This window comes from Balaenoptera ricei, chromosome 2 (assembly GCF_028023285.1).
Source record: "Balaenoptera ricei isolate mBalRic1 chromosome 2, mBalRic1.hap2, whole genome shotgun sequence".
Lineage (NCBI taxonomy): Eukaryota > Metazoa > Chordata > Mammalia > Artiodactyla > Balaenopteridae > Balaenoptera > Balaenoptera ricei.
In genome coordinates, this window is record NC_082640.1 from 103,709,644 (window position 1) to 103,735,762 (window position 26,119).

The window sequence follows — 26,119 nt, forward strand, 5'->3', positions numbered from 1 at the left end:
CATTTTTGATGTATCCTTGTTCCCTTAATTTGCCTTCTTCATTTAGACACATAGTAGTTGACTTCCTTAAGGTTAAAGGAAATGTTACTTTTTATGGTTTAATTTAGAAAGGTTTTCTTTTAATTTTTGGCCGCACCGCGCCTTTTGCGGTATCTTAGTTCCCCCACCAGGGAATGAACCCGTGCCCCCTGCAGTGGAAGCACGGAGTCTGAACCACTGGACCACCAGGGAAATTCCGAGAAAGGTTTTCTTGTCAGTACTTTAGCTTTAGAACATGAACATCTGTATCCTTTATGAAAATAAATCAGTTTTCTCTCAAACTTTCAGATTTTTTTTTCTAATCTGAATTTGGCTAAAGTGTTATAAAACCTTAAGGAGAAAGCCTAGTTTTGTGTAGCATACTTTGGGACTTATGTCCTTCCTGGCCATGTTCCTTATTTTATTGTTGTTTTTCTTTTGTGGAGGTGGATCAAGGATAAATCAAGTATACTTCATATGAATTTTATTATAAAATAGTTCATGCAGAATAATGATTCTTTGATTTGATATTTATTGTGTATGCTGTATTTCATATAATTCAGTCTTTTGGATCATTTGCTTACTCATTTTATTGTTTATCTTGAAGAATGATTTTTACTGACATAATGATTATTTTCCTTACTAGGTTATTTCAGAGGCACTTTGAATTTAGCTTTCTCATACTTTAAAAAAAGGTATATGTGTTTGTGATTTTGTATTTGGTCTATATTCATGTTTTATAGCTATCATTATCACAGATGAACAGTAGGCTGTTTTGGGGAGCATTTTCTTTTTTTCATGGGCTTCTTATTCTCAGATACCTCCTGCATTGACTTTCAGAATAATTTATAGCTCTTCATCACTTATTTTGCCTTTTGGTGTTAAAGAAGAGTTTTGGACACATTTATGTTTTTAAAAATAATAAAGCTGTACACGTGTATTTATCACCCAAGTTATTAAGTAAAGCATGTTGTTTGAATTTAGTTGGTATCTCAGTGCCATTAAAGAAAAATAATATAGTAAAGAAATAAGCATTTTAGGCAGACGCCTAGTGGAAAAAAGATTTTATTTTGTAAAGGAGAGCAAAACGTAGGTTATTATTAGGCTATAAATAAAGATTATTCCTTGCTTTTAGTACCACTGACTTAGTTATAATAAAATTTGTTCATTAGCAATTTTTACCTTTCTAAAGGTAAAGAATTTGTAAAGGAATTGTTTGCAAACTATGTATAAGTTTAGTGAATTCTGTTGACTACCCTTGTATATGATTGGTGATTTGACTCTTTTCACTTTCATCTTTTTTCCCCTTTAGGCCAAGAGGCAGCAGCGAAAACTGAACTTCCTCATCACCCAGACAGAGTTGTATGCCCATTTCATGAGTCGCAAACGAGACATGGGTCACGATGGGATCCAGGAAGAAATCTTAAGGAAACTGGAAGATAGTTCTACACAGAGACAAATTGACATTGGCGGAGGGGTGGTAGTTAACATCACACAGGAGGATTATGGTGAGTCCTGAGTCAGGAGTGGGAGGAAGGAGATACCCGAAATTTTTTCGTATCTCAGGTTATACTCATCATTAATTCTTGCAAGTTTTGTCTTGATTGATAGGTAATATTGATGAAAAGGGGGATTTATTTTATTGGAGTAGGGAAAGTGTGAATGTTTGTATAAAATAAGCATATAAAAAACTTTTATTAAAAAATTTGAAAAGGAAAGGGTGTGGTTATATGATCTTGCAAATTTGGGAATATTTTGTGTGTTGATTTGTTAGTAGAAATAAAAGGTATTGTATCAGAAGAATTCAGTGAACATATCTAATTAGAGAAAATCATCTCTCACGTAACAGGAATCTTGGTGATGTGAGCAAAGCATGAGAAGAGACTGTTTTGGTATTTTTGTGACCACACAGAGAGGGAGGAATTGGGGTAAAGTTTGAGAGGAAGTTCACAGAGAATAGTGGTCAAGATCATGTTGAGTAAGAATAAGAGAAAATGAGATTGTTTCAGATTATGTTGGGATTTACACAGTCTCTGTTTCTTCTTTTGGAATAGTTTCACCCGGTATAAATATATTACAATTTTGAATCCTCATTGTCTTGCTTTTCCCGGCTTCGACATTGCTTCGTGCAAGAAACGCAGGATTGGGAGACTGGGGCTCAGTCTCCTGGTGGCTTTTGTGAGCTGGCTTTGGCTCCTAGAGACCATGGCAGCCCTCTGCCTCCATTGCCACTTCCAGGTCCTTACCTCTGTCAAGTAATTTGAGCCTTTCTTCTCCCTCACCCTCTGTGAACTTAGGGATAAATAGAATGTGGGCGTCAGGGATCCACATATGCTAGTATAAATTGCATCCTTAAAGGAGATCAGTTAATGAGGTGTTATAATCTACACATTTCCCTTTTCAGATAGTAACCATTTCAAAGCCCAGGCCCTGAAGAATGCTGAAAATGCTTACCATATTCATCAGGCTCGGGTGAGTCTTAAAAATGAAATGTTGGGCCCTGGAAATACAACTTTTTACTTAGGTGGTCCTCCTTTAATCTTAATTGTATTTTCAGTTAAAAACATTAATGGATGTGTACGTGTGTATGTGACTGCATTGGGCAGGAGGTGTGTCTCTATTTACTTGAGAGTAATAGAGGAATACCTGAGGAAATATGGGAAACGAGCATTCACTTGTCTGAGCTTTAAGAATGTGTTGATTGACGCTAAGACAGTTTGTCTATTTTTTTTCTTCTGTCCTCCCTGGTAATCATGGGTAATACAGAATGAAGTGCATCATGGTTGTTTAGTGAAAAAGTCCACACTGTTGCTTGTTAAGAAAGTGATACCATGTGTTAAAACTGCTAAGTTAGCACCTTCTTTCACTTTAGTAATAACTTGCTTATTCACGATATAGTGACATTTAGTGAAATCAGAAAGAAACTGCAGTTAGATCAAATTAAGTAAGGAAAATACAGTTTAATAAACTGCATAGAAGCCCCTGTGTAACTTTGACAGGGTCCAAGTCAAGGATAGAGACAAACTCAACCTATTCCTCGCCAACCCCAACCAAACAGGTTTTATATCAAATCTTTAATAAATTCATTGATGAAGCAAGTAATTGTGTAATATGGCTTAGTGCCTGTCTATCAAAAGCGTATCCTCAATATAATTGTTAAAATAATTTTAAAATATTAGTAATATACTTTAATGTACGCTTGACCCTTGAGTAACTCTGGGAGTTAGGGGTGCCGACCTACCCTGCAGTCAAAAATCTTTGTATGACTTTACAGTCAGCCCTCCATACCTATGGATCCACATCCACAGATCCAACCAACCACAGGATCAAGTAGTACCCTTGCACACACTTAGTGAAAAAACTTCATATATCAGTTGACCCACACAGTTCAAACCCATGTTGTTCAAGAGTCACGTGTATTATGCTTACATGTAATATATTACATCATATTACCAGAAAGTTTGTTCCAACTAGCACAAGTTAGATATATTGGCATTATGAATTTTATTTGAATTTAATTATTTTCCTCATATATTTCTTCTAATATATTTTTATTTTCCAGACAAGGTCATTCGATGAAGATGCAAAAGAAAGTCGAGCAGCTGCCCTACGGGCAGCAAACAAGTCTGGCACTGGTTTTGGGGAGAGTTATAGCCTGGCAAACCCATCTATCCGGGCTGGTGAGGATATTCCACAGCCTACAATTTTTAATGGCAAATTAAAAGGTTATCAGCTGAAAGGCATGAATTGGTTGGCAAATCTCTATGAACAGGTGAATTTTAGAACTATGTCATACCCACTCTGTTTTGTTTGTTATCTGTTTTCCTAAAGTCGTTGGTTCAGTGTATTGTGAAATGAGCACAAGATAATGTTATAGATTTCATCCTTTTAAAAAAGCTTTATCGTTTGACAAGAATCAGAAAGATGTCTCTATATTTCTAACCTGGAGATTTTATTGGGGATTATTTGTATCATGTATAAAGTTTGTCTTAAGTGGTCTTAGTAATAAACCTGATTGCATTTGTACCTGGATTAGATTAGCTGGAAAACTGGCTTTGGCATGTTTGTCTCATGATTCAGAGTTGTAGCTGTGGAATTGGCAAAAGGAATCATTACAGTAGTAATAGTGCTGAAGCTGGGTATCTCTAGTCACTTTCCTTTGAACAAGTCTGACATTTTGGGTAGTTCTTTTTGGCAGTAAGTTGAACCCTGTGTAATGCAATGTGAGAGGTGTTGACTATGTGTATTTTTTTTCCAGGGTATTAATGGCATTCTTGCCGATGAAATGGGACTTGGTAAGACAGTACAGAGCATTGCCCTCCTTGCCCATCTGGCTGAGGTGGGTAGATGCATGCAGTCTTTTCATCTTCCTCTCTCTCCATCCTAGGGTCATTTTCTATTGAGAATCAGCCATTATCAAGCAGTACGCTAGACTGTAGCATACCAAGACAGTAGGACTTGCTCCTTGCCTTCAAGGCCTTTACAGGGTGATACAGTGTGGTGAAACATTCTGGTTTTCAAGAAGACTAGGACAGTTTCTAAGCATGTGTGTTTTCATTCCCCATCTCCCACTTCTGTAGAGAACCACCATTGTAGTGGCAAAAACACTGTAGTTAGTTAGATCAGAAGACCTTGTTTCACATCTCAGCTCTGTGCTTACTAGCAGTGTAAACTTGGACAATTCGCTTAGCCTCTTTTGACCTGACTTCACTTTAACTCTGTGAGGTTTAGTTTCCACTTCTGCAAAGTGGGGATAATATCTACTTTACAGGAAATTTGTGAGAATTAAGTGAGAAGAAATGCGTGAAAGCATTTTGAAACATGCAGAAAACTCTATACCAATTAAATAATAGTAAAATAGTTGTGATCATCTAGTATAAGGAAAAGCAACACATACAAGTCAGTATGTCATAAGTGCTTTGTGAATGATATAAACTAGGACCTGTAAGGGCGGGTGGGGAGTAATTGCTTGGTATTTTTTTCTCAAGATGTGTGCGAGCAACTTCCTAGCCTGTGTTATTATTAACATAGAATATTATTTTTCTTAACATAGGATATTATCATTGAGTGTGCAGATATGGGAGATAGGAACCATTTCTCTTGTTATAATGCATCTCCTATTCTTAAACTTCTCTTGTCGTTAATTATAATTTTGAATTAAATTTCTTCAGTTTTCCTGCAGTTGGCTGACCCAGTTTTTCTGTTTCAGAGAGAGAACATTTGGGGACCTTTCTTAATAATTTCACCTGCTTCTACACTTAACAATTGGCACCAGGAGTTTACTAGATTTGTTCCTAAATTTAAGGTAAAAATCAACAAAATTCTCTTGCTTTTTAAAATAAACTTTCTGACTCCTTTTTTGCTGCCTTACTTAATTGCTCATAATAGCTTTTAATTTCTTACATTTTTTTCAAAATAACCTTGCATACATTTCCTATCAAAGTTACTGATGGGAGCAGTAAGACAGCATATTACATCCTTATGTTTTATGAGAAAGCCAAAGTCCAGTTTGAGTGATTTGCTGCATTGACCACATGAATTGTAGCTCCTGGTTGTACTGCCATAATAGAAAATGTCTACCTTGCTGGCTTAATATAGGTTTTGATAAATCAAGGTACATATACTATAATTTATGGCATTGTTGTCCACACTCGCCCCCCCGCACCCCCCCCCCAGATGTAGTCATAGATTATCTATTTTCTTGACACTCCAAAGCCAGCTCTTCAGTCTTGGTCCAGATTATAATGTCTAAGGTAGATAATGTGAAAGTTGCATTTAACTAATTCAGAGGAAAAGAATTGAGATTTAGGTAGGATGTGATCAGCAGGGAAATATGCTGCATCAAGTATGGACAAGATTAAATAGGGGTTTAATTATGCAGAGTTGGGATGTAAGAAAGAATGGATAGGATTTTTTATATTATTTGCAAGTAAAAAGAAGGAAATGAGTTAAATATTTGTTTTGTCCCTAAAGGAATATAATGATAATGAAGTTGCATGGTAAGAAGGATTTTTTGGAGATATATATCAAGAGATAGTGACATGATCTCTGATCTTGGGTCTCCATAATAATCATGGGTTCCATGCAATTTAAGAGGTCATGGGAGGTGTTTTTCTGGCTTATACTTTATAAGGAATAGGGACGTGTCTGGGATATTCCACTTTGGGGCACCTTTGTGTTTGTGGCCCCACCTTTGCGGCTGAATTAATAGACTTAGGAACTGTTTCCAAGGCACATTAGGTATATGGCTTTTAGCTTGGCTGACTCATTCTTAACTTTCTAAGGAGGTGAGGTTGTTCTAAGGCAATTTATTGAATATTTTCTCTAGGGTTTTTTCACATTGAATAAGGAGGCCTTCATCTTTTTTCTGCTTTCTTGTTGTTATTGTCGTTTAGTACATGTCAAACAATTAGGAGCTTGAAAAATTCAGTCTTAAAATTTTCTTCCAAACCACTAAAGTTTTCACTATTTCTTTCACTGGCCGATAGGTGGCAATGTAGTACTACTTACGTCATTGGTACCTCTCTTTTGACTTTATACCCATGCCTGAAACTGAGTTTTCATTTACATGTGGAGTTTCCTTTTGAAGCTCTAGTCCAGGGGTCAGTAAAATATGGCCTGTGGGCCAGTTGAAAGTGTACAATTCAGTAGTATTAAGTACATTTACAGTGTGGTACAATAATCACTGCTATCTTATTGCAGAATTTTATCATACAAAACAGAAACCTCCTTCCCATTAAGCAGTCACTCCCTATTCCCTTTCCCTCTTGCCCCTGACTACTACAGATCTGCTTTATGTCTCTGTGGATTTGCTTATTCTGAATATTTTGTATACCTGGAATGTGGCCTTTTATGTCTGGCTGCTTCTTTTCCCTTAGTAGGTTTTTCAAGGTTCATCATGTTGTAACATGTATCAGCACTTCATTCCTTTTATGACGGAATAATATTTCAGTCATAATATTATATAATCTTATAGTGAATAATATTTCATTATCTGGGTATACTGTATTTTGTTTATCCATTCATCTGTTGATGGGTATTTTGGTTGTTCCTTTTGGCTATTGTTAATAGTGCTGCTATAAACATTCATGTACAGGTTTTTGTTTGAACACCTGTCCTGTTTTCAGTTCTTTTGGGTATATACCTAGGAGTGGAATTGCTAAGTCACTTTATATTTAACTTATTGAGGAATCCACCACGTGTTCTTTTGTGCAGCTTATGAGCTAAGAATAGTTTTTAATTTTTAAATTGTTGATTAAAAAAGAATATTTCGTAGCAAATGATATATGAAATTTAAATACATGTGTATTGGAATACAGCCACACCTTTGATTATTTATTACATATGGCTGCATTCACAGTACAACAGCACAGTTGAGTAGTTGCGGCAGAGACTGTGTGGCCTACAAAGCTAAAATTACTTACTATCTGGCCATTTATAGAAAAAGTTTGATGACCTCTGCTCTATTGATTCATTGTTTCTATTACCATTACTCCTTTAAAGTGTCAGAAATGTATTTGCTTCCCTGTAGAACATAGTTAGAAGTAGACTCTGCTCAGGTTTATAGTCTGGTTACATTCAAAAGATACTTACATCTATGATGATAACATCAGAAAGTTCATTTTATTTGGCAGGTGTCTGAGTAACACTCATTTTATGGTTCTCATATGATTAGTGCCTCTGAGCTCCTCCTTTTCCTCATGAAATAAGATTTACGTTTTTTCTCTAGTTAATGTACCACTTTTCATTCCTGAAATTGGCTATTCTGTATGTTTTCTATTTCATTTATTTCTGCTCTATCTTTTATTATTCTTGTCTACTTTTTTGTAAACTTTTTTCTTTTTCTGTCATCTTGAGATGGAGCTTAGATTGTTGATTTTCAGCTTCTTCTAATGTATATTTAAGGGTATTGCTTTCTAAGCATGACTATAGCCATCCAAAGGTTTGATGTGTCACGTTTTCATTATCTTACAGTGCAAAATACTGTCAGCTTCTACTGTAAGTTCTTATTTGATTCATGGGTTATTTAAAAGTGTTGTTTTTACTCTCTACACAAAGGATGATTTTCTAGTTATCTTTTTGTTATTTATAGCTTAAATCCACTGATACGAAAACATGCTTTTTATTATTTTAATCCTTTGAAATTTGTTGCTTTGCTTTCATGGCCCAGCATATGGTCAGTTTTTATAAATGTCCTGTGTGTGTTTGAAAATCATAGTTATTCTGCACTTGTTGAGTACAGTGTTGTATATATGTTGATTAGGTCAAGTTTGTTAACTTGTTCAGCTCTTTTGTATCTTTACTGATTTTTTTGTCTGCCTCTCCTATTACTGACTGAAAGAGGTGTGTTAATATTTACAACAATTATGGATTTATCCATTCTGTTTTCTTCTGTTTTTGCTTTGAGGCTGTGAGATGTATACAAATTTATAATCTTATCTTCCTGGTGAATGAACCTTTTATTATTATGAAATTCCTCCTTTAAGACTTTTGCCTTAAAGTTTATTTTCTCTGATACTAAATAGCTTTCTTTTGGTTAGTATTTGCATGGTATCTTTTTCGTCTTTTTACTTTTAACCATTCTATATCCTTACATTTAAGGTGTATTTCCTGCCTTTTATTTGGAATATCTGTGCTTACTTTTAATGTAATTATTGATATATTGTGTTTAAATTTGCTGCCTTGCTCTTTACTTTCTACTTCTTTTTTTTAATAGGGTTGTTATTGTGTTTATGTTTTTTAGTTTTTACTTTTAAAATATTTATTTATTTATTTGATAGTGCCGGGTCTTTAGTTGCGGCTCACCAGCTCCTTAGTTGCGGCATGCATGTGGGATCTATTTCCCCAACCAGAGATTGAACCCGGGCCCCCTGCATTGGGAGTGCAGAGCCTTAACCACTGTGCCACCAGGGAAATCCCTGCTTTCTACTTCTTTCACCTGTTCAGCTTTACTTTTTTTTCCTTTTGAATCCTTTTGGATTGATTAGATTTTATCATTCCTTTTTTTTTCTTCCCCTTTTAAACTTGCTAATTATATATTCATTCTGTTATTCAGTAGATACCCAGGAGAATACCACATGCACCCTTAACTTTTTCAAAAGTAATATAAATTAGTACTGTTAATACTTTCCAGACAGTACAAAGACCTTAGTATAGTACTGTAACTACATCCCCCTTCTCTAGACTTACATGCTGTTGTTTTTGTATATATTTTGTATTTTAAACCCCAGAAGACATTATTATTTATACATTTAAAACTTACTTAGATTTATTCATATTACTCACATATTCATTGCTCATTGATCTTCATTCCTCCTTGCATATTTGTGCTTCCATTTGGCTGACATTTTTCAGAAGAACGAAGGACATCAAGCTATGGATTTTAGAAGCACTTTGAGCCCCATAACAATAAAAGAATGAAAGTCACACCTAGAAACATCACAGAAAAAGTGCTGAATTTTGCATTCTTTTGTTTCTCCATGTTTTAGTCCGGATATTTCCTTCTGACCTCTCTTCTAGTTCACTAATTTTCTCTTCAGCTGATTCTATCTGCTGTTAAACTCATCACTGATTGCTTTTTTTTTTTTTTTTTTTTTTAATTTTTAAAAAAGTTTTTGTACTTCGAAGATGTTCTGTGTTTTCCAGTTCTACTTCTGATGGTTGTTTTCCTGTATGTTATGTGTCTTTTTTTTCCCCCTCTGGCTACTATTTTTTTTTAAATAAATTTGTTTTATTTATTTATTTATTTTTGGCTGTGTTGGGTCTTCGTTGCTGCACGCAGGCTCTCTCTAGTTGTGGCGAACAGGGGCTATTCTTCGTTGTGGTGCGCGGGCTTCTCATTGCAGTGGATTCTCCTGTTGCTGAGCACGGGCTCTAGGCATGTGGGCCTCAGTAGTTGTGGCACGCGGGCTCTAGAGTGCATGCTCGGCAGTTGTGGTGCACTTGCTTAGTTGCTCCGCAGCATGTGAGATCCTCCTGGACCAGGGCTCGAACCCGTGTCCCCTGCATTGGCAGGTGGCTTCTTAGCCATTGCACCACCAGGGAAGCCCTCGTCATTGAATTCTTAATTTTAGTTATTATATTTTTTCAGTTCTAAAAATTCCCTTTGATTCTTTTATAGTTTCTAGTATACCACTGAAATTCTCAATCTTTTAATTCAATGAACAAACTTGCTTTTTTTTTTTTTTTTTTTTTTGGCAGCATTGGGTCTTCGTTGCTGCACGCAGGCTCTCTCTAGTTGTGGCGAGCAGGGGCTACTCTACATTGCGGTGCATGAACTTCTCATTGGGTGGCTTCTCTTGCTGCGGAGCACGAGCTGTAGGCACGTGGGCTCAGCAGTTGTGGCTCGCGGGCTCTAGAGCGCAGCCTCAGTAGTTGTGGCACACGGGTTTAGTTGCTCCGCGGCATGTGGGATCTTCCCGGATCAGGGCTCGAACCCGTGTCCCCTGCACTGGCAGGCAGATTCTTAACTGAGCCACCAGGGAAGCCCAAAACTAGCATCTTTTTAAAAGTCTGTTTCTAAAATTTTCGTTATGTAGATCTCCTGTGGGTTTGTTTCTTTTATCTATATTTCATGTTGGTTTTCAGTTATGTGGTCTAGTCTTTCCATATATCTGATTTTTTTGTTTTGTTTTAGTTTTGTTTTAATGCCAGACATTGTATAGGAAAAATTGTAGAGATAATTGTGGGCTCTGGATACTGTTTTCTTCTTCCTGAGAGAGGATTAACATGTGTCTGGGGTTTTGTTGTGGATTTTTTTGCCTATAGTAATTTTTTTTCTGGGGCAATAATAATCCAAAGCCCCCTTAATCTAGTCAGGAATTGAGATGATTTGAAACCAGGATTCAGTACCTGATAAAGCAAGTGTATGTATAGTTTACCTTTACTACCAGTGTGTATCTATCTCTTGATTCCCAACTTAAGGCCAGGGAGGTGGGTGGTTATCAGAATCCCTCCTCCTTGAACTACAGTTTTTGTTTTGGGGGTCCTGTGTCTCTTTTTAAAAAAATACAAACAAAAACAAAAAACAACTTTTCAGTTTCTTAGCCTCTCAACTAGAACTTTTGGGAAGGATCAGCACCCACAGGGGGAACGTGTTCCAGATGCCAGGCTTTCCTCTCTTTTCTAGATCTGGGCTCTGTAATTCTCCACTGGCTCAGTAGCTCTCTGATGCCTTCAAACAAATGTTTTGTATCTGTGTTTTAACTTGGTCAGTAGGAGGAGTGCTAGTCCAGCACCTAGTGCGGCAGTGACAGAAGAGGAACTGCTATGTTCATTCTATTAGGCTTTTAAAAAATCATTCTGAATAATGTATTTGTGATGATACTTTTAAGATTATCACTAGGAAATAATCTGTATATTGGTCCTTTTTCCAGGTGCTACCATATTGGGGAAATCCTCATGATAGAAAAGTTATCAGGAGGTTCTGGAGTCAGGTAACTTTCAGCTTACTGTACACGCAGGCACACACATATATACATGTTCACACATATGCGCAGTCATTATTCCTCCAGGTGATTTGAGTAATTTCACTTACATAAAATCTTCTTATATGTTTCTGGACACTAGGCAAGTGTACTTTTTTTCTTTTACAATGCTTTTCCTGTTGTAGACAATCAGCTGGACTTGAAGTCCAGGATTAAGTAAGAACTTTTTTCTTTAATAAGCTGAAGACTAGTTTTTTTTGTTGTTGTTGTTGTTTTTTTAACATCTTTATTGGAGTAAAATTGCTTTAAAATGGTGTGTTAGTTTCTGCTTTATAACAAAGTGAATCAGCTATACATATACATATATCCCCATATCTCTTCCCTCTTGCATCTCTCTCCCTCCCTCCCACCCTCCCTATCCCACCCCTCTAGGTGGTCCCAAAGCACCGAGCTGATCTCCCTGTGCTATGCGGCTGCTTCTCACTAGCTATCGGTTTTACATTTGGTAGTGTATATATGCCCATGCCACTCTCTCACATTGTCCCAGCTTACCCTTCCCCCTCCCCGTGTCCTCAAGTCCATTCTCTAGTAGGTCTGCATCTTTATTCCCGTCCTAGGTTTGAAGACTAGTCTTTAACAAGGTTTGTGGTTAAGGTAACTACCTTAAAAACAGTTATGCTTTTAATTCACTGCACATCTCCTACATTGGAGAAGTATATCTTTAGAGCTATCTTAAACTTCTTGGCCTTAGAAAATAAATTCCATTCCTCATTGTCTTATTATGACTTGTTAGGTATCTCTTTTCACCCTTGCCCTCTTATGTTTACAGAAGACCCTCTACACTCAGGATGCCCCCTTCCATGTGGTTATCACCAGTTACCAGCTGGTGGTGCAGGATGTAAAGTATTTCCAGCGAGTCAAGTGGCAGTACATGGTATTGGATGAGGCTCAGGCGCTCAAGAGTAGTTCCAGGTAACATGAGTAGTAGAAATAAAGTCTGTGGACTGAGGATATATAGATATATAGATACGTGTGTATGATATACACACACATATGAATGAAGGTCAGAGAGATTTCAAAACATGGTATATGGCTTATGGTCTCTGCATAAGCCATATATCTGACCAGAAGGCATAAATTCTCTTTTGCATTTTCATGGAATATACATATTAATGTTTAGAGTATAAAGATTTTTCTCAACTTTTTTCTCCCTATTCAGTAATTATGGCATTTTAACCGATTTTTGTTCTTCAAGGAAATTTTCTGTGGAGGAACGGGTGTCTGCTCTTTGCTTCAGGGATTATTTTAGACAGGAGGTCTTAGTAGGAAGTAGAATGTTACATTATGTGGATTATAGCTTCTACTGTTTTATGAAGGTTATCCTAGTCCCTGAATGGTTATTAGACGCCCAAGAATCCTTTTATTGGAAGTTACGTGTTTAAAATGTTCTAATACCTTTAAGTTCCCAAACTGAATAGTAAATGAGTGCTTGGCTGTAAAGTGTTACTCAGTGGTATTAGACCTTGGGTTTGATGGATTTTTATTAACTCTTGGTGAGCCCATAGGGCTTTCTTAGAAGTCCATGTTAACTGGCAGGATGGTATTTTCCATGGAACTTTCCATCCTCTAAAGAGCATTATTTCATAGTTTACTCTTTTGAAGTAGAGCATGCTTGTGGCCAGGAGCAGTAGACTCACTTTGCGTTTTCTTCTCACACCCTTTCTTTTTCTCCATTGCTGCCTCCAAACTCACACTGGAAGCGTATAGAGTAATAATTTTAAAACCTACTACTGTAGATAATACTTTATAATTATATGGTTTGTATCAACAAAACTGACCAAAGGTAGTAGAGGACTTTTATCAAGCCAGAAAGGATCCTACTCTGCTATTCGAGGGCTTTTTTTTTATATGTACCCTAATACCACGTTTTCAGTATAGAGTCAGTTCCTTTGAAATTTCCTGTCGTCAGCTTTGTTGAGTAATATTTTTCAATTGTGTTCATGGTAGAGTATTGATACTTGATTTTGAGTGTTTGTTATTTATTTGAAAAGCAGTTTTAGAAATAAGGGGTCTCAATAGGGTGAATATTTACTGCTAACTTGGAATTTGTAATTCATCTTACTGGACAGTGTTCGTTGGAAGATACTCTTGCAGTTTCAGTGTCGGAATCGGCTTTTGCTAACTGGGACCCCCATTCAGAACACCATGGCAGAGGTAGGCACTAGTAAAGACCTCAGTTTTATGTCTGCATTAAACAGTGGTTCCAACACAGAATAAAATTCTTTACGCATGCCTACCTGGAGTGTTACGGCTTTGTATAAATTACAATCCCCACATAAAAGGAAGAATTTGACCATGGCTTGCCCTAAGTGGTTTTTTTTTGGGGGGGGGGACATCATTACTATTTTCTTATTCTCTGGCAAAAGGCAAATAAATTTCTTTATTCCTTGGTTACTTATATAATAAATCGTGATCACATTAAGAATGCTACTCATCTAATGCAGAGATATTTTTATACTAGAATAAAAAGGTAATATTCTTTGACACTGAGAGGAGCTAAAATTCTTTCTTTAGGGAAGATAATTTTATCTTCTAGAATAGGGGTCAGAAAACTTTCTGTAAAGAGCCAGATAATAAATATTTAGACTTTATAGGCCGTATAGTCACTGCACAGCTAATCAACCTTCTATTGTAATGTGAAAGCAGCTATAGATGATATATAAATGAATAGGTGTGACTATGTTCCAATAAAACTTGATTTATAAAAATAGATGGCAGACCAGACTTGGCACCACAAGGCGTAATTTGCTGACCCCTGATCTAGAGTTATTATTAGCAAGTTATGCTGCCTCAGACTGTGTTCAGTTGTGGAATGGATCTTTATATAAGATCTTTAAAACTATCTCACTGCACAAGCTGAGCAGGACTTGCACTTTCAGACTTTCAGTGTGAAATTAATTGAAAAATAGTCACATTTTGCTATAGTACCTTATAAAATTAGAGTTGGTTGATGAGGCAGTGTGCTTACACACTCATTCTCTCTCACTTACTCACACATACACATGCACCTAGACACAGATACACAGACCTACAACTTCACTCTCTCTCTGTCCAAACTCTCATCGTATCTTCACATACTGTCATTTTGTTGTTCTATAGTTATTTCGCTTTTTGTTTGTTTCCAGCTCTGGGCTCTGCTGCATTTCATTATGCCAACATTATTTGATTCACATGAGGAATTTAATGAATGGTTTTCCAAGGACATTGAGAGCCACGCCGAAAACAAATCTGCCATAGATGAGAGTGAGTACTTTTATGAACTTTCATTCTTTCTGCCGATTAGTGTAGGCAACTACATAATTCTGTATTTTCTTGTATGTGAAGAATTTTTCTTCTGGTATGCATAGAAGGATCTGAGAGAAAAGTTTTTTCTCTTTTAAAATAATTATGTGTTTTGTGCATATTTAAAAGAGTCCAAAAAGGACTAACTCAAGTGATGCTCCTGTAGTGTTGACTAATCAAGGCAGAGCAGGCAAAATTCACATTTTGGCTTACGAAATCCTCATTTTCCACGTAGATCCTGAAAAATTTTATATTCTTTGTGGGATGGGGTAAGACTTTTTGCCTGTGATAAAACCGGAAAATATTAGAAGGGTAATTTTTGTTATTTTCTCTATATATTAGGATTTGTTTCTTCTGTAAACATTTTTTAACCTTATCAATTTTTTTTACCTCTTGACTAATATCTTTTAAGAGAGTTATGAGGTATTTATTACATAACATGAAGTGACAGCTAGTAACTATTAGAAAAGTCCTTAAATAATTTCTTATACTACATGTTGTTAATTTGCTGATATACTTTGAAAAAATGATTTTGGGGGAACACTGGGAGTCCCAGATAGCTTGCATTAGACCTGTCTGAGAACCCTATTATTGATAGAATGTTCCTAAAACACTCTAAAGGTGAATTCTAATAAAAATAAAGACATCCTTACTGGTTTGAGTAAATGAGAGCAAAATGCATTTGCACAATTGACTCCAGGAAGGTGCTGTGGAAAGTTCAGATCCCTTGGCTTCCTCCTTGCGATTGTTTCAGTCTTCTTTTAGAGAATCATTAAGCCAAAAGGTGTTAGAACAGTTTAGTGAAGGGTGGTCATGATATTTCTTTTGTTTGTGTTAAATTGATATAATGTATTATTTGTCGGTGGGGCTCCTGGCATTTCAGATCAACTCTCTCGCTTACACATGATCTTGAAGCCATTTATGCTGAGGAGAATCAAGAAAGATGTGGAAAATGAATTGTCTGACAAGGTAAGGAAAGAAGACCTTGTGAGTTTATGCCTTAATAGGCACCAACCTAGGGTTCCAGGGTGAAAAGAAATTCCTTGGTAAATGTTTAGTTGAAGGGTAATTAGTTTGATTGATAGGAGACCTTTAAACTTGAGAGGGTCAAAGAAGACTTAAAATGAGTCAAATAATGAAGACAAGTAATAGTTTTTTCTTCTTTTTGTTTTATACTTTTTATTACGGAGAGTTTGAAACATTACAAAAGTAGAAAAAATAGTATAATGAACTCCATATAGTTTAAATGATCAACTCATGACCATTTTTCACCCCTCTACATTATTCTGAAGCAGATCCCAGATGTCTTTTGTTTCTTTCTTTTTTTTTTTTTAAATTATTAGCACCTTTTTTTTTTTTTAAGAAATTCACGTTCTTTTATTTATTTATTTATTTATGACTGTGTTGAGTCTTCGTTTCTGTGTGAGGGCTTTCTCTAGTTGCGGCCAGTGGGGACCACTCTTCATCGCGGTGTGTGGGCCTCTCACCATCGCGGCCTCTCTTGTTGCGGAGCACAGGCTCCAGACGCGCAGGCTCAGTAATTGTGACTCACAGGCCCAGTTGCTTCGTGGCATGTGGGATCTTCCCAGACCAGGGCTCGAACCCGTGTCCCCTGCATTGGCAGGCAGATTCTCAACCACTGCGCCACCAGGGAAGCCCTAGCACCTTTAATTATTATTTATTTATTTATTTTATTTATTTGGCTGTGTTGGGTCTTCGTTTCTGTGCGAGAGCTTTCTCCAGTTGCGGCAAGTGGGGGCCACTCTTCATTGCGGTGCGCGGGCCTCTCACTATCGCGGCCTCTCTTGTTGCGGAGCACAGGCTCCAGACACGCAGGCTCAGTAGTTGTGGCTCACGGGTCTAGTTGCTCTGCAGCATGTGGGATCTTCCCGGACCAGGGCTCGAACTAGTGTCCCCTGCATTAGCAGGCAGATTCTCAACCACTGCGCCACCAGGGAAGCCCTTTTGTTTCATTTATAAATATTTTCATAGGTGTCTCTAAAAGATTTGCTGTTTTTTAAAATACATATTCACATATCATTATCACCTCTCCTAAAAAAAGGCAGTTATTTCATTGTAGTATCACATATCCAGTCAGTGCTCAGATATTCCCAGTTGTCTTTGTGTATGCTTTTTTCTTTCTCTCTCTTTGAAAAAGTATTCAGTTTTTGAAACCAGAATCCAAGCAAGGTCCACACATAGTATTTGGGTGCTATGTCTCTTAAGCATCTTTTAGTCCCACCTTACTTTTTCTCCCCTTGCAATTCTTTGTTGAAGAAGCCAAGTTGTTTGTCGTGTAGAGTTTTTCCACATACTGGATTTTGCTGGTTGCATCATTGTGGTGTTGTCTAACATGTTCCTCTGTCTCCTGTATTTCTGCAGACTGAGAGATAGATTTAGAAGTTTAATGTGCTTTGGGTTGTAATATTTTTTCTCATAAAAAGTCAGTAATTTTGGTTTATAAATAATCTTTTTTTGGATCTTACCAGACTTCTGTAGTTTTCTATTATCTCTTGTGAATCCTCCCCATATTCTTCCTTCTTTTTTCACCCAGTTCCCAGTCCTTTGGGGTATTTTCCCATCTCCCATAGATTGCACCTGTTTCTCACAGTTCTGCTCTCTATATAAAAGGTATCTTTCCAGCTTCTTGATAATATCAGGTGATACTCTCTGTCACTGCCAGAAGGCTGGATCATTTTGAAATTAGTAACTCTTACAAGATTGTGGTGGAGATGTACACCTTCAAAGAGAGGAATAGAAGTGTACCTTTTTTTTATTCCTTTTAAAAAAATCTTTATGGCTGCTTTGTGAAACTGGCTGATTTTAACTGAATAGCAGTGTCACACAGATGTGTACCTGATAGAAAGAAAATACTTTATAAAAAAATGGATCCTTGAGTCTTTTATATCAGAAACAGCTTAAAAACAATAGCAATATCATAATGTCTGTTATTTAGTGGTCATTATGGAGGTGATCAGAAGACATATGGTTCTTAACCACTGTGCAGAGTATAAATTTCTTAAACATCAGTAATGTTTCTAATCTGTTATTAAATAGTATATGTATTATTGAACTCTTACTGTCTGCCAGCAACTGGTCCGTAGAGATGCAGCTTCCAGGTTCTGTTCAGATTTCCAAGGGGGATGAATACATAAATAGCTAGTACTGTATCATAAGATATGCAATGATTATCTATGTGAAATACAATGGGAACATAGATAAGGGAGTAGTTCTATTAGGGAAGGTTAGAGAAGGCATCAAAGCAGAGATGACATGTGAGCTAGATCTGGAATAATGAGTTGGCATTTACTAGGAAAATATGATAGGGAGGGGGGTGCTAAGCAACAAGAGTGAACAAAGGTAGAGTAATATTCAAATAGGCAGCATGTTTGGCAAACATTATTCAGACTGTTGTAGCTAATATATATAGGAGGACTTGATGAGATTGGGATAATATGGTGAGTTAGATTATGGCAGGCCTCTGCCTACAGGAGAATTTTTAATATTTTACTATAGGCAGTAACTTACATTGAAGGTTTTTCAGCAGTTGAGTACCTTGTAAGATTTGTATGGAAAGTTTCTTGGAACCAGGAGAGACTAGAGGCAGGAAGCTCCCGCGGTAATAGCAGTAAAGATTAGATATGATGAGATTCTATATTAAAGCAATGGGAATGGTCAGAAAAGGTGGTTAGAAGTAGATTTCCAGGTTGAGTTGAGGGACTTAGGAAATGATAGAACATGGGGTATGAGAGAGAGAAAATCAGAGCTGACTGAAGTTTCTGTTTGGGCAACTGAGTGATAATGCTGTTAATGAATTAAGTAAATTGTGAAAGAGAATATTTTTTCTGATATGTCACAAATGCAATTGCTGCAAACTCTGAGTGATACTATTATGGTAGGTAGTTGGAAATATTGGGCTGGGGATGTTGGGAAACATATTTTTGCAAGTCACTGTGATGGACGGTAGTTGGTGTTATTAGAAATGGAAGAGGTCGCCCAGGGACAGCATGTAGAGTGAGTGACAAGGGAAGAGGGTCAAAGAAGGCACATTTTTCTGGATAATTAGTCATATCACAGGTTTATAGAGATACTGAGTTTCTAGAGATATGTATATTGTTTTCTCCAATCATAATCTGCCTTGCGTGAGTTTCCAACTTTACGCTGATACTGAGTTTTCTTACAAACTGTTTTCAAAATATAAATGCCCTTATTGATTTTTAGATTGAGATTCTAATGTATTGCCAACTGACCAGCCGACAGAAGCTGCTATATCAGGCACTAAAGAACAAAATCTCCATTGAAGATTTATTGCAGTCTTCTATGGGCTCTACCCAGCAAGCACAGACAACCACCAGCAGCCTCATGAATCTGGTCATGCAGTTCAGGAAGGTAAGAGCTTAGGTCAGCTGCCTTGGAGTTGTCTTTATTATTAACCCACTTCGAGAAAAAGGCTCTATCTTGCCTTGATGCCAAACAAACAAAGGCAGTTAAAAAAGGATGAAAATGGGAAAGTATATATTCATAAAGGTAAACATGCAGGGTTTGGGATTCTTCCATCGTTTCATAGAGTGATGTCTGCACATGACAATATTGTCTTATCATTTCCTTTCCTGTTAGGTGTGTAATCACCCAGAGTTATTTGAACGACAAGAAACTTGGTCTCCATTTCATATTTCCCTAAAGCCATACCAGATTTCAAAGTTTATCTACCGTCATGGACAGATCAGGGTCTTCAACCATTCACGAGACAGGTGAGCAAATATTAATATCTGTTTGCTCTAAGAGTGTTTTTGTATAATTCGGGGTTTTGTGGCTTAGTAGATAAATTTAATTGAGAGTGAGTTCCACAACAATGAGGTGTTTAAGCAATGGGTGGACAACTATTTGTTGAGGGATCTTGTGATAGGATCTGTGCACTATCAAGAGTTTAACTGGCACTTCCAGTTGCCTTTCTGAGTGAGGAATGTGCACCTGTGTGCAAATATGTACTTGTACCAGGAGAGATCAGCAGATGTCTATGCCTCAGTACTGAAATTGCTTTGTGATGGTTTATTTCACACTTGGAATAGCACTTGTGGAAGAACTGATTGGATTTCTAATTAATCAAATTTATCTTCTTCCCAGAATCAGCAATCACAGATTTGGTAAAAGTGAAGTGATCGTTAATGGTAATATGCTAGAAACCATTTCCATTCAGAAAATGGCTGTGTATGTCCATTCTGCACCTCCGAGTGAGCGTGGCCCTGGCTTCTGGATTTTTTAACAAGCTCCTAAAGGATTCTTGTGCACACCTGCACTTGAGAACTATAGATGTAGAACGCTCCTTCTGTAGAGAAACAATATAAACAGTACTTTCGAAATAATCATCAACAACATCTAGCCTAATGTTACTGAAATTGAGACACATTTCTTGTGTTTAATTTTAAGAATTCTTTGTCTGTGATAGCTCCAGGCTAATACTTAACTAGATGGGCAGGGGGAAACAGACCAGAGTTGTAGTGCTTTTTGTTTAGTATAGTATATAGCAACTTGCAGTGCTAGAATTGTGCTTCTCTGAAATAAAATGAGACCACTTTGAACTTGTAATCTACTACCTCTATTAAGTACTTATTACTTTCTGACATATGTGTTATGATTTTGTCTGGCAACAGACTTCTCAGAAGTAGAAACAGTTTCAAACCTTAAATGATTCTTTTAGTTTGGAACCTCCAGTTTAGTTAAGTTCCTGATATTTATATTTGGGTTTGGATTTATTTTATTTACTTTACAGGTGGTTAAGGGTTCTTCTTTCTCCATTTGCACCGGACTATATCCAGCAGTCTCTGTTTCACAGAAAAGGTAGGTGTTTTGATCTTTGAGAAGGAAAGTATGCCAAGGATTTATCAGGATGCTCTTTGTTTTGCTGAGTTGGAACTACTAGTGGCTTTGCCTGAATGCTAGGCCTTTATTTATAAAGTCTTGATAAGATTTAAGTAAATTAGTTGTCTTCATCTATAGATGCTAGGCTTTTTGGCTATAACAGGAAGCAATGAAAATTTTTTTTTGATTAATTGTTTTCCATTTTGATTGACCTTCCAACTTTATTTTATACCTGCCTCTTAAGAATTTCTTACACCCTTTGAATAGAGGTGTGATAGAGACAATGCAGGACTCTTGTTAGTGTGGGACTCCTAGGTCCCTCCTCCTTAGTTTAAGGAAAGGAAGCTGCTCAACTTTGAGCATTGTCCAAAGTATTAAGGCAGAGGTTCAGAATTTTTCACCTCTGTGTTTTCCTTTTTTTTTTTTCCTGGCACGATAAAAAGAGGAAGGCAGTTAGCCAAGGATCCAAAACCCCAGAGGTAACTGATGAGCCAACTCCACTCTGGCCCATATATGCCATATCTCATAGGTCTGCCTCTTCTACTTATGATTGTAGTACAAAAATATGACACGCTGACTTATATCAAAGTGGCTGTATTGGAACCTTTAGAATAGTTTTTGATTCTTAAGTCAAAGTTCAGCAGTTCAGCAGGCTTTAGTTGAGTATTGCCTCTTGGTTTTCTATTGGGTTTAACTTTGTCCTTTGATATTCCAGGTGTTAATGAAGAAAGCTGTTTCTCTTTCCTTCGCTTTATTGATGTATCTCCAGCTGAAATGGCAAACCTCATGCTTCAGGGACTTTTGGCCAGGTGAGAAGTTTGCTCATTGTTTGATGAGAGAGCAGTTGGGAATAAACAGGGGCAAAGGTTGAATACTATGAAATTAAATATTTAATATTATATCATCTTACAGAGCCTCTCATTCTTTTTGTATTGTTAAGAATTAAAATTTTTATAAGGAAATCATACTTTTGATCCTTTAATAATTGCATGATGCTTCATGATATACCTTAAATAAAAACTATTTAGGCCCTTCTCCCAAATGCTACCAGAAGGTCTTCAATTCTTCTTAATTTCTAGGTAGACTACTTTGTTTTATTTGTTTCCACAGGGCAAATGATGACTGATGATTCCTTTAGTTAGAGTGATTGCAGCATATAGCCTGCCTTACGTATTCAGGGAAACTTAGTTCTCTTTTCTTATTCTTTGGAATAATGGCTTTTACTTAATTTATTACTTTGTATTTGTGTAAAAAATAGTGACCTCATTAGGAGAGGCTGTCTCCTTAGTATGAGGATGTGTTTATGAGAGTTTTTGTGATAGAGTTGAATATTCCTTAATACTGAGAGGAGCTTTACAGAGGATTTTCGTTTTCATAGTAGCAAACCAATTCATGCCAAAGATAGAATTTATAGAACAAAAGTATGAAATTGCTTTATCTGAAAGTAGGAAAGAGCTGTGTCTAAAATGTTCAAGATTTACAAAAGAGACGTGTTAATGAGAGACAAGGTTCCTCGCTGCTATGAACTACCCTCAGCCCTCCATGGAGCACTGAATAAGCATGTCTGCTGTGGTTTGTTTCAGATGGTTAGCTCTTTTCCTGTCTCTGAAAGCCTCCTACAGGCTCCATCAGCTGCGCTCCTGGGGAGAGCCAGAAGGGGAGAGCCAGCAGAAATATCTGAGAAACAAGGATTTCCTTCTTGGGGTTAATTTTCCACTCTCCTTTCCCAACCTTTCCAGCTGCCCTTTGTTAAAGGTAAGCAATTATTTCAGCATCAGTTATCTGTGTAGTACTCCCTTCCCTTTTCTTTGAATCAATAAAAGTAATAAAGTAAATGATGATCTGAGGGAGCCAAAAAGTTCCCAGAGGAGTGGGAGCAGTGTAGTGGTATAGCTTATTACATATCACTTAATAGACATTTTATGTGTGTGTGTGTGTATGTATATATATTTAATATATGTCTTGTATATAACTTTACTGTGAGGTACACAGATCTTAAGTGTACAACTCTTTGAATTTATACATGTGTATACACTTGTGTAACAACTGCCTAGATTAAGGTATAGAATATTTCCAGCACCCAGAAGTCTCCCTCATACTTCTTCCCATTTGAACCCTCTAGTTCAGAACAAACCAACAAATAAAGGTAATCACTGTTCTACTGCTATCATCCCAGATTATTTTACCCTGTTTTTGAACTTAATGTAAATGGAATGATCCAGTGTGTACTCTTTTGTGTCTGGCTCCTTTCCCTCAATTATTATGTCTGTAAGATTCATCCATGTTGCACTGTAGCATTCTTTTTTAATGCTATGAAGTGTTCCATTGTCTGTTTCTAATCACAGTTTATTAATCTACTGTTTTATTTATTTATTTATTTATTTGGCTGCATCAGGTCTTAGTTGCGGCACGCAATTAAATGGGATTGCTGTAACATCACATATACGTATGTTTAGGTTTAGTTCCCACTGCCAAACGTTTTTCCAAAATGGTTTTTCAAAGTTAAACTCCCACCAGCAATGTGAGAGATTTATTGTTGTAAATCTTGCCTACCCCTGGTATTGTCAGCCCATTTGCTTTGAATTTGTGATTTTCAGTTGCATTTCCATGGAAAATAATGATGTTGAGCACTTTTTCATGTAATTGTTTGCCATTGTATAGTAGGTAAGGGGAAAAGGGATAGGAAATAAGTGATAGGTGATAGGTGCAGATTCAGATCATGTGAAGCCTCATAAGTTAATGCTGAGGATTTGGGTTTTATTCTGAATGAAATGGGTGTAACACTGGAGAGTTTTAAAAAGAGACTTCTATGTTTATATGTTATAGTTCTTCAACTAGATTAAAAGTTTAGAAGATAGAACTTTTTCTTTGTATCCTCTAGAAAATTTAATGTGTCATCAGTCATACAGCTATCGAATGTAGGATGTTCTTTGGCTGCATCTGGTTGTTTGCCCCCTGTATACTGAAGAACCCATATGATTTCCTTTTCTTCTGTTTTCCCAGTTGGTTTCTCAAGCATTGCTCCATATACTTTTTTGGACTCTGAAGATAAGATCGTTAATGCAGGAGGAGAATAGAATTGTGTTCCAGCCTGTTTGGAATAATATAGTCAGTTGTGGCAAGGTGACTTCCTACTAGTGAATACTGATATGTCTAATGAAGAGTTGCTTAACCTCTGTAGACCAATTTCCTTACATTTGGTACTCTATATTACTACAGTTAAAATTTTTTTACTAGTTTTATTTTTGGTACAGAGCGCACCATTCTCCCAGGGGTTTTTTATGCTCTATTATGTAGATACCTGCATCTTACTTAACACTGAAAGATATGCATCACTTATTTGTATTCTTCTGCTTTATGAAAATACAGTAGTGTGTTCAGAGTACCTGTTCAGTGAGGTCCTTATATCAGTTAATTTCCTGAGAAATTTAGATGTGGGCAATATGCTTTATGTGAAACTGGTTTTTCCAAAGTTAGATTCACGTCCATGTCCTCTTTACTTTTATTTCGTGTTATAGATAGACCTTTGCTCTTGTAGTGGCTTAGAATGTACACCGAGTTACTGAGCCACAGGTAGCTGAAAGCTAATCATGTATGTGTAGAGATGGTGTTCTGCTTTTGGTCTCACCATCCTTATCTCCAAAATACATATGTTGAAATACCAATGTATCTTGCCAGAGTTGGTTGATACATCTGTTCTAAGAAATATTTGCTTTCAACTAAGCAGAATAATCTTTACATGATATCTAGCCTTAAAGGTTAGACTGGGTTCTGAATGAAGAATCATTTCGTTGAAGCTCCATGTGTAACAATAAAAATATAATAAAGCCCATTATATCTGTGGCTTTTGAAGTCTGACCATGAGTCACAAGAATATTTTACACCACCTATAGTTATGTAGACATATCAGATACTACATACATATATAAATATTACACATCCATAAATTTTTAAGACAAAATATTCACAAAACAGTATTTACCCTCCTTCAGTGCACAGAGTTTTTTCCTTTTATTTGTTTTTCTTAATGTTAGTTGGAACCTACTAAAAAATGATTTCATGACCCTACTACTCACAGTTTGAAAAATACAGCATTCAGTGACTGCATGATATTAGAATAGCAAGGGGACTAGGTCAAGAAAGTCACCATATAGAAAGATTGTGGATCATTCTTTTTAATAGTAAGAAAGGAAAGAAACTGACATTTTGGGACTTAAGGAAGGGTCTCACTTTCTGAATATGAAAGAGACTACCAGAAGTCACTGAGAGAGCAATATGCACATTTCATTGCAGAGTTACCCGGACATGTAGTTAGTGATCAAGGTCCATCTCTGTCTTAGTATATTTTGGCATGTACCTGTTATATCCCTCCTATTCAGGGATAATATAAATAAAGTTAAGTAATTTTGAAAAAACCTGATTCAAACTTGAGCAAAGTAGTTTATTATGAGAACTATCCCCCAAGAATGGCTTTGTTAGAATATGGCTATTACCACTATTGTACTGTTTCTCACACTGATTTCTCCAAACTAAGTCTTTCTTTCTCCCTCCTTCCCTTCCTCCCTTCCATTTCTGGCTGTGTTGGGTCTTCCTTGCTGCGCATGGTCTCTCTCTAGTTGCGGTGAGCGGGGGCTACTCTTCATTGCGGTGCACGGGTTTCTCATTGCGGTGGCTTCTCTTGTTGCGGAGCACGGGCTCTAGGCTTGTGGGCTTCAGTAGTTGTGGCATGCGGGCTCAGAAGTTGTGGCTCGCGAGCTCTAGAACACAGGCTCAGTAGTTGTGGCACATGGGCTTAGCTGCTCCACGGCATGTGGGATCTTCCCGGACCAGGGCTCAAACCCGTGTCCCCTGCACTGGTAGGCTTATTCTTAACCACTGTGCCACCAGGGAAGTCCCGAACTGAGTTTTTCTTATTTAAGAAGTATTCTAGAGAATATTACATTGTCTGTTTTGCAAAGAAGGATAGAGAAGGAAATTTTGAACACCTAATCCTTTATAACAGATTTCCAAAATTCCTTTGTTAAGAGTATAAAGTAAAAGCTAAAACTTAAGATGCATGATATTTTAGCATACATACACACATCAGAAACACACTTCCAGATTTCATAGTCTGCTGTAATCCTGCCAGTTTACAGTTTTTCACAAAAATGAGTCTTTTTTCAAAGGTAACTCTTCAAGTATGGACAGCAGTGGTGAGACTTAAATGTAATAATTATCTGTCTTGCTGATGTTTGGATTTGTCAGTTGGATTTGGATACAAGGTCTTAGATTCTTTTTGTTTGTTGCTTTGTGTGGGATAAACTCATCATGTATGTGCTTTTGTGCCTTTTCCTGACATGACTTGTTTGTTGTCATTGAAATCTACAAAAATACTTCTGGCATTATTAATACAATTTACAGATCCTCTGGAAGATTCCTTTGCTTATACAGGGACGCTAATACTGTGGAATCAGAGAGAAAATTTTTTATTTTCA

At 36.8% G+C, this 26,119-nt stretch overlaps 1 protein-coding gene across 4 annotated transcripts in view; it reads left to right on the forward strand.

Moving 5' to 3' along the window:
- Window positions 1–26,119, forward strand: part of INO80 (INO80 complex ATPase subunit) — a 130,340-nt gene that overhangs the window by 46,325 nt on the left and 57,896 nt on the right. For all 4 annotated transcript variants that reach the window (XM_059913583.1, XM_059913579.1, XM_059913581.1 and 1 more), the window contains exons 10-24: window positions 1,331–1,526; window positions 2,423–2,490; window positions 3,581–3,790; window positions 4,277–4,357; window positions 5,228–5,323; window positions 11,394–11,453; window positions 12,274–12,416; window positions 13,574–13,658; window positions 14,630–14,747; window positions 15,670–15,755; window positions 19,008–19,175; window positions 19,404–19,537; window positions 20,557–20,624; window positions 21,361–21,454; window positions 22,229–22,400. In XM_059913583.1, the coding sequence (XP_059769566.1) occupies window positions 1,331–1,526; window positions 2,423–2,490; window positions 3,581–3,790; window positions 4,277–4,357; window positions 5,228–5,323; window positions 11,394–11,453; window positions 12,274–12,416; window positions 13,574–13,658; window positions 14,630–14,747; window positions 15,670–15,755; window positions 19,008–19,175; window positions 19,404–19,537; window positions 20,557–20,624; window positions 21,361–21,454; window positions 22,229–22,400 (1,779 nt within the window). The remainder of the gene's footprint in view (window positions 1–1,330; window positions 1,527–2,422; window positions 2,491–3,580; window positions 3,791–4,276; window positions 4,358–5,227; window positions 5,324–11,393; window positions 11,454–12,273; window positions 12,417–13,573; window positions 13,659–14,629; window positions 14,748–15,669; window positions 15,756–19,007; window positions 19,176–19,403; window positions 19,538–20,556; window positions 20,625–21,360; window positions 21,455–22,228; window positions 22,401–26,119) is intronic.